Genomic DNA, 19573 nt, shown 5'->3' on the forward strand with positions numbered 1-19573 from the left:
CAATGCTGGTAAAATACACTTCTTGATGATGAGTATGGAGTACAAATGAACTCATCGTGTACCCAAGTTCAAGTTCAAGTATGTTTATTGAGATAAGCAATAAATACATCTCAAAGGGATAGAGTAGCTTAGGCTATTTCAACCCCCCTCTAATTCAAGTCCCTCAAGGGGCGCACAAATGCAGTGAGTACAAATAGACAAATAACATTACAAGAATCCAAACAAGAATTGTGTACCCTATACTCACAGGATGAGTATAGGGTACACAATAAACTACCACTCACATCATGGGTATGGGTTGCACAAGAAACTATCGCGCAGAGGATGAATATGGAGAGCAAAGTAAACAAAGATTCACACGATGAGAAAGATGAGAAAGGGTTGCGCAATGTCCTATGACTCACAGGATGAGTATTAGCTGCACAATAAACTACAGGTCACAGGATAAGTATGGGTTGCACAATAAATTACAGGTCACAGGATGGGTATGGGCTGCACAAACTACCGGTAACAGGATGAGTATGGGATGCACAATAAATTACGGGTCACAGGATGAGTATGGGTTGCACAAACTACTGGTAACAAGATGAGTATGGGGTGCACAATAAATTACCGCACAGAGGATGAGTATAGGGTGCACAAACTGGTTGGGTAAATGGAAATGGTTGGGTAAATGGAAATGGTTGGGTACATTTCCTTTCACCTAATGCGACTATTCATGTGTCCGGACACCAGCGATTGTGTGGTATTGGCTATTTATTTAACCATAACTTTGCATTCATTTAATAATTATATTAAGATATGTTTTCCTTGAAATGTAGTTACATTATCGTCTACATGTCTTTATTCTGACATAAAGACCTATGGCGTTACTTTGCATATATGCAAAGTAATTATAAAATTGATTGGCTTGTGTGGAGGCCTTCACACTCCCTGAGCGAGCCATCAAGTAACTATAAAAAGGCATATATCTTCACTTTCACTTCAGTTATATTTATGCCAAAGTATTAACATGTAGCTTATATTTATGTCTTTATGATGACATAGAAAACTTCGTTTATTACAATATCTAGATTAAATTAACATTGATCTTCGGAAGGTCATAGTTCCCATATCGGTAAGGAGAGCGTCGGCCATGAAGCCTTGTTTAAAGTATGAATATTTTTCCTCTCTAATAAGGTATAATCTCTGTGATGGATTCACAAAAACTATTTTATATCTGCCTTTCTGATAACATATACAAATATAATCTTTATTTGTGAATATTTGTTAATTAAGCAATATATCAGAGGGCGTGTAGGGTTCGGTGTTCAATGAACGAAAAGGACTGGATCACTGTGTACAGGAGGCTGATATGGCAGCAAACACTCTCCAGACGACCATATATCTTGGATAAGTCGCTCCACACAATTGTCGCTTGGACCGTCGACTTCCTATGGCGTCACCTCTCGCATATTTACGTCTCATTTCGTTATGAAATTAGATTATTTCAGAGTAAAAATAGGTTTGATCATGTTCTACGTGTAGCACCAACATTATAGTAAGTAAATATACCATATTTCTTCATTATTTACGTAATGCTAGGACGATTTGTGTAGTTTTGGGCCGATTTTGGCTGATTTGGGTAATTCTATGGACCGCTTCCGGGAGCTTATCTACATACATCAGGTAGTAAACATGACCTAGTACTGATCCCTGAGGGACCCCACTAGTAATATATCACCACAGCGTCTTTGTTCTCAATGCTACTGTCTTCTGTTGGTTAGGTGCTCTTGTTCACCCCGTCACTCAAGCCCGTTTCATCACCTTTTTCTTTGCTGTAGATTTCCTCCCGATATGTATACAGAACTGCTAGTGTTGGGATTTTGCCTCTGGGCCTATTGGACATTACACGCTAAATTCAAGCTACCGTGAAACGTGGGAAAATTCTCATGTTTTTACAACAGTTTTCCACTCTGATTTCACAAGAATTATGCTTGTATTGGGAAGGTTAGGCAAGTTAGGCAAGATGTGGGGCCTTACCAGATGGGTCGTGATTTTGGGCTGGAGGTGTCGGATGTGGTCGAGAAGCACCTCAACATGTTGCCTCACACGGGAGTCCCCCACGTAGGCAATGTGAGTGGAGCCTACCGTTTCCCGCCGCCTCTGAACACAGATGCGGATATCCTCGTCCCGCAATTCCCGCAAGCGGCATGCCAGGTGAGGCAGCTGACCCTTCGTCTGCTGAAGTCTCCATGTCTGAATAAAGGATACGAAATGACCTTTCGAATGTTGATGCAACATAAGTATATTGATATTGCAGGAACATTATATGCGTGTTTCTGTTGACCTGAGCGAGGGTGGTGGTGGTGAGGGGAGGCACTGACCTGAGCGAGGGTGGTGGTGGTGAGGGGAGGCACTGACCTGAGCGAGGGTGGTGGTGAGGGGAGGCACTGACCTGAGCGAGGGTATTCATGTAGGTGGAGGGGGGGGGGGCACTGACCTGAGCGAAGGTGGTGAGGGGAGGCACTGACCTGAGCGAGGGTGGTGGTGAGGGGAGGCACTGACCTGAGCGAGGGTATTCATGTAGGTGGAGGGGGGGGGGCACTGATCTGAGCGAAGGTGGTGAGGGGAGGCACTGACCTGAGCGAGGGTGGTGGTGGTGAGGGGAGGCACTGACCTGAGCGAAGGTGGTGAGGGGAGGCACTGACCTGAGCGAGGGTGGTAGTGAGGGGAGGCACTGACCTGAGCAAGGGTGGTGGTGAGGGGAGGCACTGACCTGAGCGAGGGTGGTGGTGAGGGGAGGCACTGACCTGAGCGAGGGTGGTGGTGGTGAGGGGAGGCACTGACCAGAGGAAGGGTATTCATGTAGGTGGAGGGGGGGGGGGCACTGACCTGAGCGAAGGTGGTGAGGGGAGGCACTGACCTGAGCAAGGGTATTCATGTAGGTGGAGAGGGGGGGCACTGACCTGAGCGAGGGTATTCATGTAGGTGGAGGGGGGGGGGGCACTGACCTGAGCGAGGGTATTCATGTAGGTGGAGGGGGGGGGCACTGACCTGAGTGAGTGTGACGTTGGAGTGGTTGAGGCCGGAGCCGTCGGCCACCTCGCGAACCATTGATGGCATCTCGTAACTCACAATCTCGTAGAATGTAAAAGGAGCAAACATCTTCATCTTCCTCTTCTTCCTGATCACCCTGACGGCCAACTCCATCATGCTCGACATATTTTCCGCCCTTTCGCCAATTTCAAATATGTCTGTGCATACTCCACCGTCGCCTTCAGGCGATCTGGGGACTGGTTGCATAGTGATGGTTGCACCAATCATGAAGCCAAACATTGCTAGCGTAACAACAACGATTACGAAGATTCGTTTCGATATTTTCTTGGTAAACTTCATCTGATCATTTGCACATACGCCAGGGAGGAAACACTGCCCCTGTGAAGTAAAACATCCAAGAAAACGTTACGCTCATTTGGCTTTTGTACATATAAAATAGGTCACGAAAATTAAAATGTTGACCAGTTAGTACTGTAGGATCAGTGTGTGTGTGTGTGTGTTTCATTGAATATGACTGCATATTTCGTGTTGATTATCTTCCAGTTTAAGGCTTCTATCCCTCTAAATAAAGATCTTGTACCTTGGTTTAATCGGAAGAGGATTTCTCCAAATGTCATATTTGTTCAAAGTTGACGAAAAGAACATAAACAAACTGTATAGCGCATTATACTTATTAGAATTTGCACGGCGTTTTGAACCTACAAGTGAGGTAGGACAAGACATGAGGAAACATCTAATTTATAACACTGAAAGTCAGCTGCATACAAAAATTATGTCATAGAAATAAGAGTAGAAGAAAAGTGGAGTGAATGACCAATAAACTATGCATACAAAATTATGTCAGGTGATAGGGTAATGAAAACTTAGGTGACTGTAGTGGACATGGCGTTTTGGGCAGTGACGTCATCGTTGGCGTGTTCGAATTCAGGTCTTGCATATTAATTAGTTCCGAAATCTTTGGACCCCATAGGCAGAATTTAGGTCTTGCATATTTATTAGTTCCGAAATCCTTGGACCTCATAGGCAAAGTCACACAACGAACTATAGATCACAAAACATTCTCCGTCCACTCCTAATTCCTGTATATAACTGTACAGTGGCCTACCTTGATTTGCGCATCATATTACATTAAGCACTAAATTCTGATATGCAAATATCATAAAATTGTATAAGAACTAAACATAATACAGAACATTCTCATATTCAAATGATACGTTACATAGCCTCCTGGTAATGAGGCTATGCAAGATATTAAATATGCATACAGCAGGCCGCCTCAGTAACTTTTTTAAGTAATCACTAACTCTCTGTATGCAAATTACGTATGTAAATGAACATAGGCTATTTTAAATTCCTATTATGCCTAACCTCGTCCATAACCTAAGCTTGCCACTAAATTGTGGCATTACATGGTGCCAAATGTAAACATTTCTATAACTAAACAGTCAAAGGTCACCTAGTTGATAGGACAAGTCTCATACTTCTGATGATTCAAGTGAATGAATTAGCTAAACATCGAGTAAACATCGATGACATCACGCAACACCGATGGTTAACAATGCTGTTACTCTAACACCTTCATATTTTGTAACACTTTACACTTAACCCACAATAAACATTATTGCTGCAATAAGCATTACAATAGCACTGATACTAAACAATAATTTCAGACGAACACGGCCAAGGTAAACTGCCGCCGTAAACATCGCTACTTGAATATTTTCAAACCCTCTCAAATATATCTAAAACACTAGGCTGACATATATACATCTATATATCTATATTATATATATATATATATATATATATATATATATATATATATATATATATATATTGTGACAATAATCTCCTTCAAGAGATTGAGCCTGCTCTTCCCTCTACAAATACGTCGCAACAAACTATATAAAACTACTAGGGAAGAAATGTCCAACAACGACAACAACACCAGCAAGGTTTGCCAGCGAGCAAAACGTATGCAGCCAGAGACACCTGTTCAGACTCAAACCGCCAAACTACCTGTTGATCGCTACCGGCTCCGCTGATTGGTCGCCGGTCTGGCTGCACCTGCACTCGCCCCCCCCATACTACTTGATGTCTGGGGTCGCCACGACCTCAGACCTCAGAATATTCTGTGCTTCCGCGGTTACCACTCCTCCCGGCTAGACGTTAGCGTATACTGAGAGAGGTGGTAGCTTAAAGCCAATATTCCAGCACCTTCCTTTATTTTTGTATTGCACTTCTTGTTATTTTGTCTTAACGTAACTTTTCATTGTGTCATTTAATTATTCTTATTATTTTGATTGATTGATTTTATTATACGAATTTGTTTGTCCATTTTTTCATGTTTTGATTTATTTAACGTAATTAAAATTTCATTGTTAAAGTTTACTTGTGTTTTGTGTGTCTTCTCCTTACCTTACCACAGACGAAGTTCCAGTTTTTCTATTTTTTTTTATAACTATGTGACGAGGCCATACCCCTAGCCTTAAACAGCCGAACACCAACGCGTTACCGTCACAATATATATATATATATATATATATATATATATATATATATATATATATATATATATATATATATATATATATATATATATATATATGGATGACAGTGTCAGACCACGGAGGAAAATAGAAAGACCTATAAAACCACTCCTTCTGAAGAGGTATTAATATACGAAAATACTTAAGGAAATTCCTCTTTCAATTTTCCTCCGTGGTCTGACACTGTCACATTATTTTAATCACGTGTTTATTTTTCGTGATTTACACACACACACACATCACATATATATATATATATATATATATATATATATATATATATATATATATATATATATATCTGGATGCTGTTTTTTTATAGGCATCTATGTTAGTGCTAAAGAGTCATCAACGCCAGCAATTAAATAATGTGACGAGAGCCATTCGGCATGTGCTTGGAGTACCTGTGAATAACGTCCAGAAGAACCGTCACCTGCCGTTGGTACTCCCGCCTCACTGGTCTCTCGGGGCCGGGTCTGCCGCGTCCGCGTCTCTGCCTCCGACTTTGGTCATGGAGGACATTTTTCTTGTTCCTTTCCTCCTACTCCAAATTACCTTCGTTGCGAAAGATACTTTATTTTCGCGCGATATTGTCTTAACTCTAAAATTATTAATGGTGACTGAATATTTTGTTTTAGGAGGATATGACGTCGCTACTTGAAAGCTGGGGTTTAGAGAGCCTCCCCACGTCAGCAGACCCTCTGGACCCTCTCGTTGCGTAACTCTATGTGCTTCAATTACTGTCATTAGGAAGATTATCAACGCTAATTAGGTATTATTGTGATTTTAAAATTATATTTTCATGTCTTATATTTCATTTCTTTACATATTATCCCCCTATTCTGGATGTTTTTTACAGTGTATATTTTCGAACAAGTTTCCTGCCCATTAGGATATATGGTAGTTTTATCCTCATCCACGGATATGTGATTTACCTTTAACCCACAGATCGAAGAGAGTGTGAAGACTGCATATGTATTGCAATTGATGAAAGTAAACATGTAACTTATAAAGTACAACTTGCAATTTATGCTGGACCTGGCTCATCAAGTCAGGCTTGGATCCGGCTCATCAAGTCAGGCTGGACCCGACTCATCAAGTCAGGCTGGACCCGACTCATCAAGTCAGGCTGGACCCGACTCATCAAGTCAGGCTGGACCCGACTCATCAAGTCAGGCTGGACCCGACTCATCAAGTCAGGCTGGACCCGACTCATCAAGTCAGGCTGGACCCGACTCATCAAGTCAGGCTGGACCCGACTCATCAAGTCATACGGTTTAATATTTCATCACCCAAATATTAATTTATGGACACAATAAACACAAGAGGCGAGGCACCCCTCCTTAAAGTATGCCACTTGGAGCCTCTCACAGGAAAGAGCCATTCCTTCTCGCTAGTGTTCTTGCTCAACGTTCATTGAGATCTTGTTGGTCTTTCAGGGAAACCTCGTTGGCCTTTCATTGATATCTCGTTGGTCTTTCATCAAGACCTCGTTGGACTTTCACTGATATCTCGTTGGTCTTTCATTATAACCTCGTTGGTCTTTCATTATAACCTCGTTGGTCTTTCATTATAACCTCGTTGGTCTTTCATTATAACCTCGTTGCTCTTTCGTGAAGATCTCGTTGATCTTTCATTGTGAAATCGTCGATCGTGTGTGTATACTTGCGTCCGTGGATTTGTGTGTGCGCGTGCGCTCTCTAGAGTGCGCGCGTGCGTGACTGAACCTATCCGTGCCAGTGCAATTTCAACTGACAAATGACAAGCAACACAAGCAATATATCCGCAACTTATGTTGAGATCCACGACGCTGTTGTTTACTAAGAGGTATATAGATGCTTCGCAAACATCAACAGAGGAGAGCATCAACATTTCCCTCTTGCCAGAGGGAAATGTACACACTTGTCTCCTCGTTGTATATTGCCAGAGCAGGATCATGTTACCATGGTCCTGCTTAAGTCGACAGCCCGATCAACACTTCCCAGGATATCCAGAGTGGGACATTCAGGTCAACACTCCCCAGGATATCCAGAGTGGGACATCCTCCTAGGCTATCCTCCCGGGAAGCCTCTGGTGGCCACTTTAACACAAACTACGTCGCTTTCATCACGAGAGGGAAATAAACATCAATTACTAACGAGGATTTCGAATGCATGAGCAACCATCCCGTCCTCTCAATAGGTCTTATTGTTTATTCGTAACCAACGTTACAAATGCAACGCGTTCAGTAACGGCTGACAAATAATAACATTTTCTATGCATCGGATTCGATATGTTAAGAGAGTTGCTTGGGTACGTGCGTTTCTGGTTAGGATGAACGGTTGTAATTTTTACGGAGAGTCAAATCGAGAGAACGAGTTGGTTCACTACCAGTTACTCTGGGGAATTATTGGAGCACGCAAGAGAGGCTTCGCTTGATATATACTTAAACCCACAGGCAAAATTTTCCTGAGATTTTATTTTGATTATTGGTCTGGCGCCTTGTTTATTGTGCACCCCATGCTTTTTTATCTTTATTTAAGAAAATACAATATAAATCATATATACATAAGTTTTACAAGGCAATACTACATTATAATTCTCAGTGAACAAGTGTTTCATTATCACAGAACATGATCTTTAAAACCCCTGAATGTTATACTTATTTTTCTTTAAATGATTTACAAAAATTGGAGATTATATTTACATTAATTTACAGGGGAAATTATTACATATATATTTTATATAATTCTCAGTAAACTAATTTTCCATATCACCGAACATGAGCCGTAAACCCCAAATGTTATACCTGATCCTGCCTCGCAAGGATTTCAATATTTTGTCTACTGAGTATACTCATCCTGTAAGGGGGTAGTTTATTGTGCATCCCATACTCATCCTGTAAGGGGTAGTTTATTGTGCTCCCCATACTCATCCTGTAAGGGGTAGTTTATTGTTCACCCCATACTCATCCTGTAAGGGGTAGTTTATTGTGCTCCCCATACTCATCCTGTAAGGGGTAGTTTATTGTTCACCCCATACTCATCCTCTGTAAGGGGTAGGTTATTGTGCGCTTCAACTTATAAATTAACGTGGTTACAGAAGAACTCATATAGAACAGCTCTTAGTTTCCAGAGAGAGAGAGAGAGAGAGAGAGAGAGGGGGGGGGGGGAGGGGAGAGAGTGTGAGAGAGAGAGAGAGGGGGGGCGGGGAGGGGAGAGAGAGTGAGAGAGGGGTAGAGTGTGGGGAGGGAGAGAGTGAGCCAGGGCGCGGAGCAAGCGCCTGGAGACTCAGTGTGTGTTCAACAGTGGTGATGATAGCCCGTCTCGTCAGTTCGCACACTCACCCCACCAGGTAAGCCGCCTACCTGCTTATACCCCTGCCCCTGCGGACCCGCCAGGAGAGCGCCCTTACTCTCTCATTTCTACTTCGCTTTTTACCTCAATTCAGCTTCACTACACTTACCCAACGAGAAATACCCTATAACCAATATCTAATTTTAAGATATATTGTCGTGCTCTTGTGAGTGATTTAACAGTCCTATATTGCCGCTCCAGTGTCTAGCTTGCGGCGTTTCTGGCAATGTGCGCACCACAATAGTTCTGTGTTGCATTGAGTGTTGTTGCATGCAAGCAGGAGGTCGCTGCAGTGTGCGGTGGTGAGTCAACAAGCCGGCGGCCGACGCCAAGGTCTACCGGGTTTTGTTGGGGGGAAGGTAGAGTCTGTGGGTGGTGACAGCACTGCTCCTGGCCTGGTACAGCTCACTTGGCCATGTCTCAAGTCGCCAGAATTTTCTGTTCACCAAGATTCTCGTCTGATGTGTGTCAGACATCGTTCATAGGGAACAACCGTCAGCCTCGCACGGATATATGCAGTGTACTCACCTATTTGTGCTTGCGGGGGCTGAGCTTTGGCTCTTTGGTCCCGCCGCTCAACTGTCAATCAACTGGTGTACAGGTTCCTGAGCCTACTGGGCTCAATCATATCTACATTTGAAACTGTGTATGGAGTCAGCCTCCACCACATCACTGCCTAATGCATTTCATCCGTTAACTACTCTTGACACTGAAAAAGTTCAGTGTGTGTGTGTGTGTGTGTGTGTGTGTGTGTGTGTGTGTGTGTGTGTGTGTGTGTGTGTGTGTGAGAGCTTGTCTACAAGAGCACGTGACAAGGCAGCTGTTGTTGCTTGTAGCGTGTTAGGGAGCGCAGTCGCTTCAACCCTTAACTTCCGGTGCAGCACAACATTTGTCATTAAGCATATTTATAAAATCAGTCTACACACCATGACGAAGAAATGATAAGGGTAATAAGGAAAATATTATCATAATGGTGATAATTAAATTGTTTGGTTACCGGGAGGGGTTAAGCTCCAGCTCCTGGGCCTTAACTATTTCTCTTTTTCTGCTTCCTTTCAGGCCTATACTACACATGCCACCACTGAAAAACTTACTGATAGCCTCTCTCGATTATCCACGTTTTCTCCTTTCATCTTTTATCAGATGGTCCTCGTCTCTCCCGTATTGAGTAATCTGTCATTGTCCACACTGTCTGCATCATGTGAAACTTTGTAGGTCAGGATTATATCTCATCTTGTTCTGCGCTCCTCTAGCGTCGTGAGGTCAATGTCGGCCAGCCTGCCCTCATAACTCCTGCTTCTCACCTCTCGGACCAATCTCGCAATAAACTTCTGAACGTTATTATTGTTATTATCATTACTATTATTATTGAGAAAATCCGTAGGAGCCGTCCGTGATGAGGGTTCGAACCTATGCGGTGGGTGTTCCCACGCACACGCTTCTAGCCACTACACCACAACATGGTATAAGGATTGTAACTTGGGAGTTCTTCTGACCACACAAGGATTTTCTGAGGCATTTACTGAAGCCAGACCAGGATTTTCACACAATTTCCCCCCCGTGTACTCTGGCCCTGTCATCTAGGACTTGTTCTACCTCTGACGCTCCTCTTTCAATACACAGAGAGTAACTCCACTAACGTGACTGCATCAATGAGATTATCTACGGCTCCCACGAATGTTCTCATTGATGCAGTCACGTTATTGTGATTACTATCTGTGTATTATTATTATTTGTATGTACTTGGGCAGGTTAGGCCTCTATGCTGGTATTGCTGACTCAAGAATGGGTCTTACTAATGTGGTGTACAGCATCCTGTACGACTCTTAATGCTGGCCAATCTTGCGTGTGCCGCTGATGTTACGTGACTGTTGTGCTGTAGTCCGGAAGACAGCCTCGGTGTGATGCACACTTCCAGGTCCGTGTCTTAAAGACCCGAAGTTGTTCCCCTCCAAAGTGGCAGTCTTCCCAGCCGTCTTGTTCTGACACCCTGTTTCATAATGTCGCAATTGCTGGGGTTGAACTCTATAAGCCACATACTGCTACTCTACTTCTGCCGACTAAGTGTTCTTACCTAGTTGTATTCGAGTCTCACCTAGTTCTCCTCACCTAGTTGTGCTTAATTGAGCTTCCGCTCTTTGGTCCTCTCAACATCCAATCAACTGCTTTACAAGTTCCTGAGCCTATTGGGCTCTATCATATCTACCCTTTGTGTGTGTGTGTGTGTGTGTGTGTGTGTGTGTGTGTGTGTGTGTATACCCGCAGGAACTAGCTGTTAGCTCTTGGGCCTCCGCCTATCTAACCATCGGTTATTTAATGTACTGACCCCTAACCTATTTTCTCTACCATATTTACTACACACACACACATATATATGTCAACCTTGTCAGTTTCCCTAAACATTTTAAACATTTTATCCTTAAACATATGCTATCTGACTAGTCTTTCTTCCAACGCCGAGCGTTTGGTCTCTCACTCAGGCACCTGACGCCTCCAGTACCGAGGGCCAGCTGCTTGTATTAACCTCTGACATGGTTTAATCTCGCGAGACTCTTCACCAATATCACAAGCAACTGCGAGAAGTTTACACACCTGTACATAAGTTCACCGGAGTAATACATTTTCAAGATCAAGGTGACGCACTCTCTCGATACAGCAGACTGTTACTGTGTTATGATGCATCATGTGGGCGCCCGTGACTCCCCCCTACTCCACCCCTCATGTGGTATTGTGCAAGTCCCTCTAGGGCTTTACTACAGCGGTTACCTCCAACCCCCTGGCAAATACCTCTAATGTACACGTATTCAGGTTTCTACTGATTCTTTTTCCCATTGTTTTCTGAAGTTAGAGCTTTTTTGTTTTCTATTTTCTCTTCTTAATAATAATTGTTATTTTTATGATTACATGATTACCTTTTTCATATTCTTTTTCCTTTATCTTTCTCTTCTATTTTCTGGACCCAATTAATCTGTATTGCCTTGTTTTCTTTTATAAAACTGGTTGAATAATTATTTGCGTCAAATTCGTAGGCTAGTGGCAGTCGCAGCCTCAGCTGCCTTGCACCTCAAGACACAAAAATACAGTACACTGACGTATCTTATATTTTAACAACTATATAGGTGAAGAGAGAGAGAGAGACGAGTGGTGGCTTTAAGAGCACACACACACTAAGAGGCAGCACAGCGTGCTCTGAAGTGCTGGAGGGCCATCTTCACATGCCACCCTCCACCCAACATCGACTGGGCAACACCCAATATCACCTCATCTTCCTTGGTTATATAAATTTTGGTGCGTCAGCCAACTTTTACAGCCAATTATAGGCTCACCATAGCCCGTGCTACATGGAGATCTCGTTCCGAGTAGCTGAATCTCAAACAACAACAGCCAACTTTTCTCTTGGATGGCTTAATCTTCATCAATCATCAGCTAACTCAATCTTTATCAATCAATAATCATCTGCACAGATCTCCAGTATCAGCTACTGGTACCGGTAATGGTTCCAAAGAGCCACCACTTACGGGCTATTCATGCCCGTGACACCTTTTGGGTGACTTAGTCTTTATCAAGCAATCAATCAGCTAACTTGTATCCACTTACCCTCTGCCTTCGAAGATGTTGAGAGCTTCATCGAAACGCATCTTTTACGCCAGTCCAAATTGTGAAATGAACTTTGGAGAGTGAAGAATCTAAGGAATATACAGAAGATGAGTGTTAGAATCACTAATTCTTTAGGCCACATTAAAAACCACACACAAGCAATCCTACCTCACCTTAAGATAAATATTCTTAATTGTAAATTATTGTTAGTCAAGAGAAGCCAGCAAGTTGTGGCAATATACACCATAGCCTATTGCACTCAAGGGAACTCAACATTTCTATCATTGCACACCTCAATACCCAACATGTCTCCCATACCCCCCACCTCATCCGACTCCCGAAATCATGACGCTGGGTCCTATTAGGTACCAGTATGACTTCAAAAAGATGCCAAAAACTTGCATTTATTTTACATATAGATAGTCAGGAATACAGTAGCTGAAAGAAAGTCATAAGAATGTTATCATATTTGTAGTTAATTGTAATATAACAAAAAAAATTGTTCAGAGATCGAGTTCTTCACCTCGTTAATTACTTGATTCTTATCCACTCCCAGAGGTCCAGCGAGAAGCCGTAGTTCAGCACTGGCCAGCGGGACTAGGCTTCCAAGTTCTACTCACAATTATTGCAACACATTTTTTTTACTCTTATCGATCACAGCGTCAAAATTCCGGTACTAGAGTGAAATTAAAAGCTTCTTCGAATCAATGACTATCGGTACCGATAGGTTAGGTGGGTTGCCAGGGTTCGAAAGTACTGAAAATTTTGTGTTTGTGAAATCGTGAGAGCGGGCAGAGGCTACAGCAGGAGCAGGTGACCTCCGGGCGCCGGCCATGTTCTTTTGTGTCCATAAAGAATATTGTGGCCACATTTTATTGTCTTAACCCGGCACGTAACACTGTGAGGGGGGAAGGGGGGAGCGGGAGGGATAAGGGGGGAGAGAAGGGCGAGCATGGGTGACCACTTTCACTTATCCAGCTGACGCTCACTACCAGGTAATAGTGCTACACCTCTCCCCCCCCATCCCCCACATCCCTCCCCTTCCCCATATCCCTCCCCCCCAACTCACTACTGCCTCCCCAACTCACTACTGCCTCTACTCAGTCTTGTATGTGCTTCCTGCCGAAGCTGTAAGTCGGTGAACGAACCTCGTGTCCACTCATGGCGAGGTGCACTCCAAGTCTCGTTGTACAGTTGGCTAATTTGTTCTCGACTCGTAATCAGGGATCCTGGGTTCGATTCCCAGACGGGACAGAAATGGTTGGGAACGTTTCCTTTCACTTAATACCTCCGTTCACCTAGCAGCAAATAGGTACCCGGAAGTTAACCAACTGTTAACTGGCAATGGGAACTATTAAATATACTGACTCCCAGACCCAAACCTGCAACGAGTCCCCAAGCCTCTGCACCTGTTGCTCCTCTCTCCCCGCCCCCCTCCCAACGCCAAACCTCCCCCCTCTTATTTAAAAATGAGGTTAGTATACCTGAAGGTAACGAGGGCTTCTGGTGTGTGTGTGAGTGAGTGTGTGTGTGTGTGTGTGTGTGTGTGTGTGTGTGTGTGTGTGTGTGTGTGTGTGTGTGTGTGTGTGTGTGTGTGTGTGTGTGTGAGGGAGAGAGAGAGAGAAGCGTTTCTGGTGTTTTTGCTACTCCTGTTCTCATATCATACGTCGTCGCAATTTCTACACAAATGGCCGATCCATTAAAATGCGACTTATTACTCAAAATTACATCACTGTAATATTAACGTTCTCTGTGCCCACCTGTGATAGGCTGGCTGCCTGGGCTCGTAAATTGTTGTCTTGTGTATGACTTGACAGATCAAGAGAACGTGCAGAGTACTGATATCGTATATATACATATATTGACTTTGACACTAGGTCCTGTGACAGGACCTAGTGCCCAGCAACACTGACTGAGAGGACCTAGTGACCAGCAACACTGTGACAGGCCCTAGCACCCAGCAACACTGTAACAGGACTTAGTGTCCAGCAACACTGTGACAGGCCCTAGCACCCAGCAACACTGTGACAGGCCCTAGCACCCAGCAACACTGTGACAGGCCCTAGCACCCAGCAACACTGTGACAGGCCCTAGCACCCAACAACACTGTGACAGGCCCTAGCACCCAGCAACACTGTAACAGGCCCTAGCACCCAGCAACACTGTAACAGGCCCTAGCACCCAGCAACACTGTAACAGGCCCTAGCACCCAGCAACACTGTGACAGGCCCTAGCACCCAGCAACACTGTGACAGGCCCTAGCACCCAGCAACACTGTGACAGGCCCTAGCACCCAGCAACACTGTGACAGGCCCTAGCACCCAGCAACACTGTGACAGGCCCTAGCACCCAGCAACAAACCATCCCGGTGATTGATTCCTTTACCCCAGCCCCCATACCAAAAGGAGGACAGTCGACATGCGATTTCATGCTTGGAGCGGAGGTGTGGCGACAAGGGCGGGCATCCCGTAGCCATGTGTGTGAGGGCCACGGCCCAGGATGCCTCTATAGTGCATTTCCTCCATGGGGGACAAGTCGGTTTAAACAGGTCACCGATTACCACTCTCAACCAGGTGTCAAGTTTGTTGTCAAACTCAGGTGTCAAGGTGTCAAGTATTTCACACTACATGTGCATACTCTCACTCTGTCTGTCTGTGCTTAATCTTCTCACAGAAGTGCAGCATACAGCCTCTCTCTCTCTCTCTCTCTCTCTCTCTCTCTCTCTCTCTCTCTCTCTCTCTCTCTCTCTCTCCATAAGGTCGTGTTGTGCTAGATCAGTGTGGTGTGGGGAAGTCTCAGGTGGTGTGAGGGTAGATGGAGGGGTGTTAGGCAAGGTGTGTAGGGAGGGAGTGGGGCTGTGTAGTGAGGGAGAGAGGGGATGGGGTGGACTGAAAGCTGGGGTGTGAGAGGGATAGATGAAGGATGTTGAGGGGCGAAGGAGGGAGTGTGGAGGGAGAGAGAGAGATGGATAAGGATAGTGTGGATGGAGAGAAGGATATAGGGAGGGTGGATAAGGAAGGGAAGGATAGAGAAGGGGAAAATATCCTAAAATATTCATACACGTCAGTTTACTCGAGATAAGCCCCAATAGCGCAGCATTAATAGGTAAATGTTTAACGGTAACCGCTAATAGGTAAACATTAGTAGCCTAAGTGGTAATAGGTAAGAATTAATTGATAAGTATCAATAGGTAAGTGTTGAAAAGTCAGCACTAACAGCTGAGTGGTGATAGGTAAGACCAACACGGGTCACAAGTTACCCATCACTCACTCACAATGGTCTCTTGACCTCATCATCGTACGAGTCTGTGCATCAGTTGGTGAGTGGCTGAATAAATAGGGAGTGAGAGGCTGAGTATGTGAGTAAATAGCGAGTAAGAGGCAGTGCATGGACACAGGGGGGGGTGAGTGGGTAGATTTATGAGTGTGGGGAGGGGGGGGGGATAGGGGGGAGGGAATTATATACGTGCGTTGTTGGGTGTGTGTGTGTGTGTGTGTGTGTGTGTGTGTGTGTGTGTGTGGGTGGGTGGTGTGTGTGTGTGTATGTGTGTGTGGGTGGGTGGTGTGTGTGTGTGTGTGTGTGTGTGTGTGTATGTGTGTGTGTGTGTGTGTGTGTGTGTGTGTGTGTGTGTGTGTGTGTGTGTGTGTGTGTGTGTGTGTGTGTGTGTGTACTCACCTAGTTGTGTTTGCGGGGGTTGAGCTCTGGCTCTTTGGTCCCGCCTCTCAACCGTCCTCAACCTAGTGTGTGTGTGTGTGGGTGTAGAGGGTGTGGGTGTAGCGGGTGTGTGGGCGTGTAACGAGACATCCTCCTGCAGGATGATGCGCAGTATGATGGGTTAGAGAATGATCGCTGTTTATTGCACAATCACGCGCGTTAATTGGCAAAAGTGAAGTCATTCAATCTTTTTTTTGTCAATTCACGGTACTTGGTAGTTCCGTACCCAAGCTGGGAGCTGCGGCCGTCTTCAGCTTGAATGTATACCCGCCGTCCCCAACCATATATACATAAACTTTATCGTACTTCAAAATCGGTATTTTTCTCATATATATTAACATTATATATTAGAATTTAGTGTATAGTTAGATATTAATTAGATTAAGTTAGGTGTTTAGGCTAATTATTTGTATTTGCCAGTAGAACCTAAACCGCTAACCTAACCTAACTATGCACTAAGTTAATATTAATTAACTAATATTAATAATATTAATTTATATTTGAGAAAATTCATATTTTGAATACACAGTAGGTTAAAATTTATGAATTGGTCATGGAGAGGTGGGGGGTGGGGTTGCCGCTTGGACGAGCCTAGCACGAGGACTGGTTGTAAACCAGGGCCAGGATTCAACACGCATGTACTTACGAAACCTGTACATCTTTTCTCAATCTTCGACGGCTTTGTTTACATATATTAACCAGTCTATGAGCCCCGAAGCAACATGAGGCTGTTTATAACAATAGCAACATTTGATTGGGAAGTTTAGATGTTCGTAAACTGTTTAATAAATGTAAACAGAGCCGCCATGATTGTTGACAGATGTACAGGTTTCGTAAGTAAATGCTTGTTGACTTTTGGCCCCCCGCCCACCCAAAAACCACACCTCCCCATCAACAAGACACTCCTCCCCCTCCCCACCAACAGTACACACCCCCACTCCAGCAACCCCCCACCCCACCCACCACACCTCCCCCCCCACCCCACCAACAACTCCCTCCCCACCAACACCACACCCCCCCCCCACCCCACCAACACCACACTACCCCACCAACCCCCCCCCCCCACTCAAGGCAAACGTGTTCTCTCCTGACCTGCGCAGATGAAACCGAACCTTCGTACGCACGTTATTATCATTAACCTCTTTATTGCACGTCCCACCACGTGTGTGGAGATAGACGGGCTAGACCCGGTCATACTGCTTCCTGCGCGCAGGTCAATACTGACCTGCGCATGCGCAAAGTGACCTGTCCATGCTCATCAACAATACGTCACAATCGTGGATGACTTCAACTAAAAAATAAAACGCGATCAGCAGATAATTCCGAGAACAGCACCAGCTGATGCCTTACCAATAGCAGCATAAATATGCTCAACAGTAGAGGCAGCAGCAGTAGACAAGCCACACATGAGCACTCACCAGTTCTTCAAGTGTGTCCCAGACGACACACTTGAAGATGTTACACCACCACCAAACACCACAATCACTCCAAAACATCTACCACCTACGGGGCTACTCATGCCCGTGTCACCTCTTGTGGTGACTTAATCAGTCAACAACATTAAGACGAGACGCAACAACAGCGGAGCAGTAGAAGGGGGTGACAGCAGCAGCAGCAGCAGTAAAAGCCGACAACATCAGCAGCAGCAGTAAAAGCAGACAACATCAGCAGCAGCAGTAAAAGCCGACAACATCAGCAGCAGCAGCAGTAAAAGCCGACACCATGAGCAGCAGCAGCAGCAGCACCTGGTGACACAGCACACAAGTGACTGGCAGGAACCAGCTCTAGCACATGACTTACAGGTAGGAGGAGGTGAGGTGGATGATGGCGGTGCTAATAGAGGAAGGAGATAAGGGGGAATATTGCCATGTAAATTCGGCCTTGACTCCTCTGCTACCGTAAGATGCCTTCCCACTTTCCCACAAACGCCGCCGCCACGCCACCGCCCACGCCACCGCCCACGCCTCAAAAGTAACTGGAATGCATTAGATGAAATTAACAATTTAAAAGTATGATATGATGGTCTTACTGCATTAAATTGTTAATGCTCGAAAAATGGTGTTTAAGAGCTAAGGCTCAATCCTGCAACCACATCTAGGTGAAGCGCACACACACACACACACACACACACACACACACACACACACACACACACACACACACACACACACACACACACACACACACACACACGCCGTCAGGATCTGGATAACACCAGAACTCAAGGCACTAAATCACCAACATCCCGCGCTAATGGACATCAAGCGACATCCCTGGAGATGTCACCCTAGGAGCGACATCTTATCTTCAATGCCCACAACCTGGCATCCAAAAAATATAGTACTCATAGCTACTATGAGTCGAACGTACAAAAAATGGACTGTTGCCACCCTTCCCCACCGAAAAAAGTCAAGAAAAAAAGTAGTGTACTATTAATTTTGTAGAGTATATAAGACAGAAGACAGCAACCAAACCTAAACATTCATAGGCCTATTATAGCACCTGAAGGCTTAATATTCTCAAAGTTCCGCACCTGGCCCAACCTCGTGGACACTCGTAATGCCCTGTAGCTCAGCCATCAACAGCCTCATGCTGGTAATGTCTTTCTCAAGAACATCACTCCATCAGTGTTCATTCATTCCTCTGTTGACTTGCAACAGGAACCTGTTCTCTCAACAGGTTGATACGCATGAAATGAAGTCAACGGTCCATATGAAGGCTCTGGCACACTGCTGGCTCCTGGCTCATCCTCTTCATTACACTGAGAGTTACTTAAAGTTAGTTTATTCCTAACAGATCAAAAATAAGTAAGGCATAATCTAAATGAGTTTATAGGAATCGGCTTCAGAGAGAGCCGATATGGGTTAACAGCTCTTGCTTGCAGTTTCACTAGGATCATCAGTGATCCTAGTGATCACTGATCACTAGGATCACTAGTGATCACTGACCACGTTTTTTTTTTAGAAAAAAAGACATTTTAGTAAAAGAGAGAGAGAGAGAGAGAGAGAGAGAGAGAGAGAGAGAGAGAGAGAGAGAGAGAGAGAGAGAGAGAGAGAGAGAGAGAGAGAGAGAGAGAGAGAGAGAGAGAGCGAAAGTGAGAGTGTGTTGTCAGTAATGACTAATACAACTCTCACTCGTATCTCTGGCATCCTCCTCCAGTTCTAACTCTTACATATGCATGTTTCCTTTCACCTGATGCACCAGTTCACCTAGCAGTAAAATAGGTATCCCGGGAGTTAGACAACTGTTGTGGGATGCATCCTGGGGAAGGTCCGTAGCTGGCCTAAAAAAGGACCTCGATAAGCCTAACTACAGGCTTCCTGTCCCTCCCCCCCCCCC

At 44.6% G+C, this 19573-nt stretch overlaps 2 protein-coding genes across 4 annotated transcripts in view; one reads left to right on the top strand and one right to left on the bottom strand.

The window, feature by feature from the left end:
- LOC123762105 (uncharacterized) overlaps window positions 1-19573 on the bottom strand; it is a 135952-nt gene that overhangs the window by 9681 nt on the left and 106698 nt on the right. For both annotated transcript variants that reach the window (XM_069335905.1, XM_069335904.1), the window contains one exon: window positions 12521-12609. In XM_069335905.1, the coding sequence (XP_069192006.1) occupies window positions 12521-12609 (89 nt within the window). The remainder of the gene's footprint in view (window positions 1-12520; window positions 12610-19573) is intronic.
- LOC123762104 (beta-1,3-galactosyltransferase 1) overlaps window positions 8825-19573 on the top strand; it is a 48950-nt gene continuing 38201 nt past the window's right edge. Inside the window, exon 1 of one of the 2 annotated variants that reach the window (XM_069335900.1) lies at window positions 8825-8921. In XM_069335900.1, the coding sequence (XP_069192001.1) occupies window positions 8881-8921 (41 nt within the window). In that variant the 5' untranslated portion in view covers window positions 8825-8880. The remainder of the gene's footprint in view (window positions 8922-19573) is intronic. The other variant, XM_069335901.1, reaches the window with a different exon arrangement.

The sequence above is a fragment of the Procambarus clarkii genome, chromosome 34 (assembly GCF_040958095.1).
Source record: "Procambarus clarkii isolate CNS0578487 chromosome 34, FALCON_Pclarkii_2.0, whole genome shotgun sequence".
Lineage (NCBI taxonomy): Eukaryota > Metazoa > Arthropoda > Malacostraca > Decapoda > Cambaridae > Procambarus > Procambarus clarkii.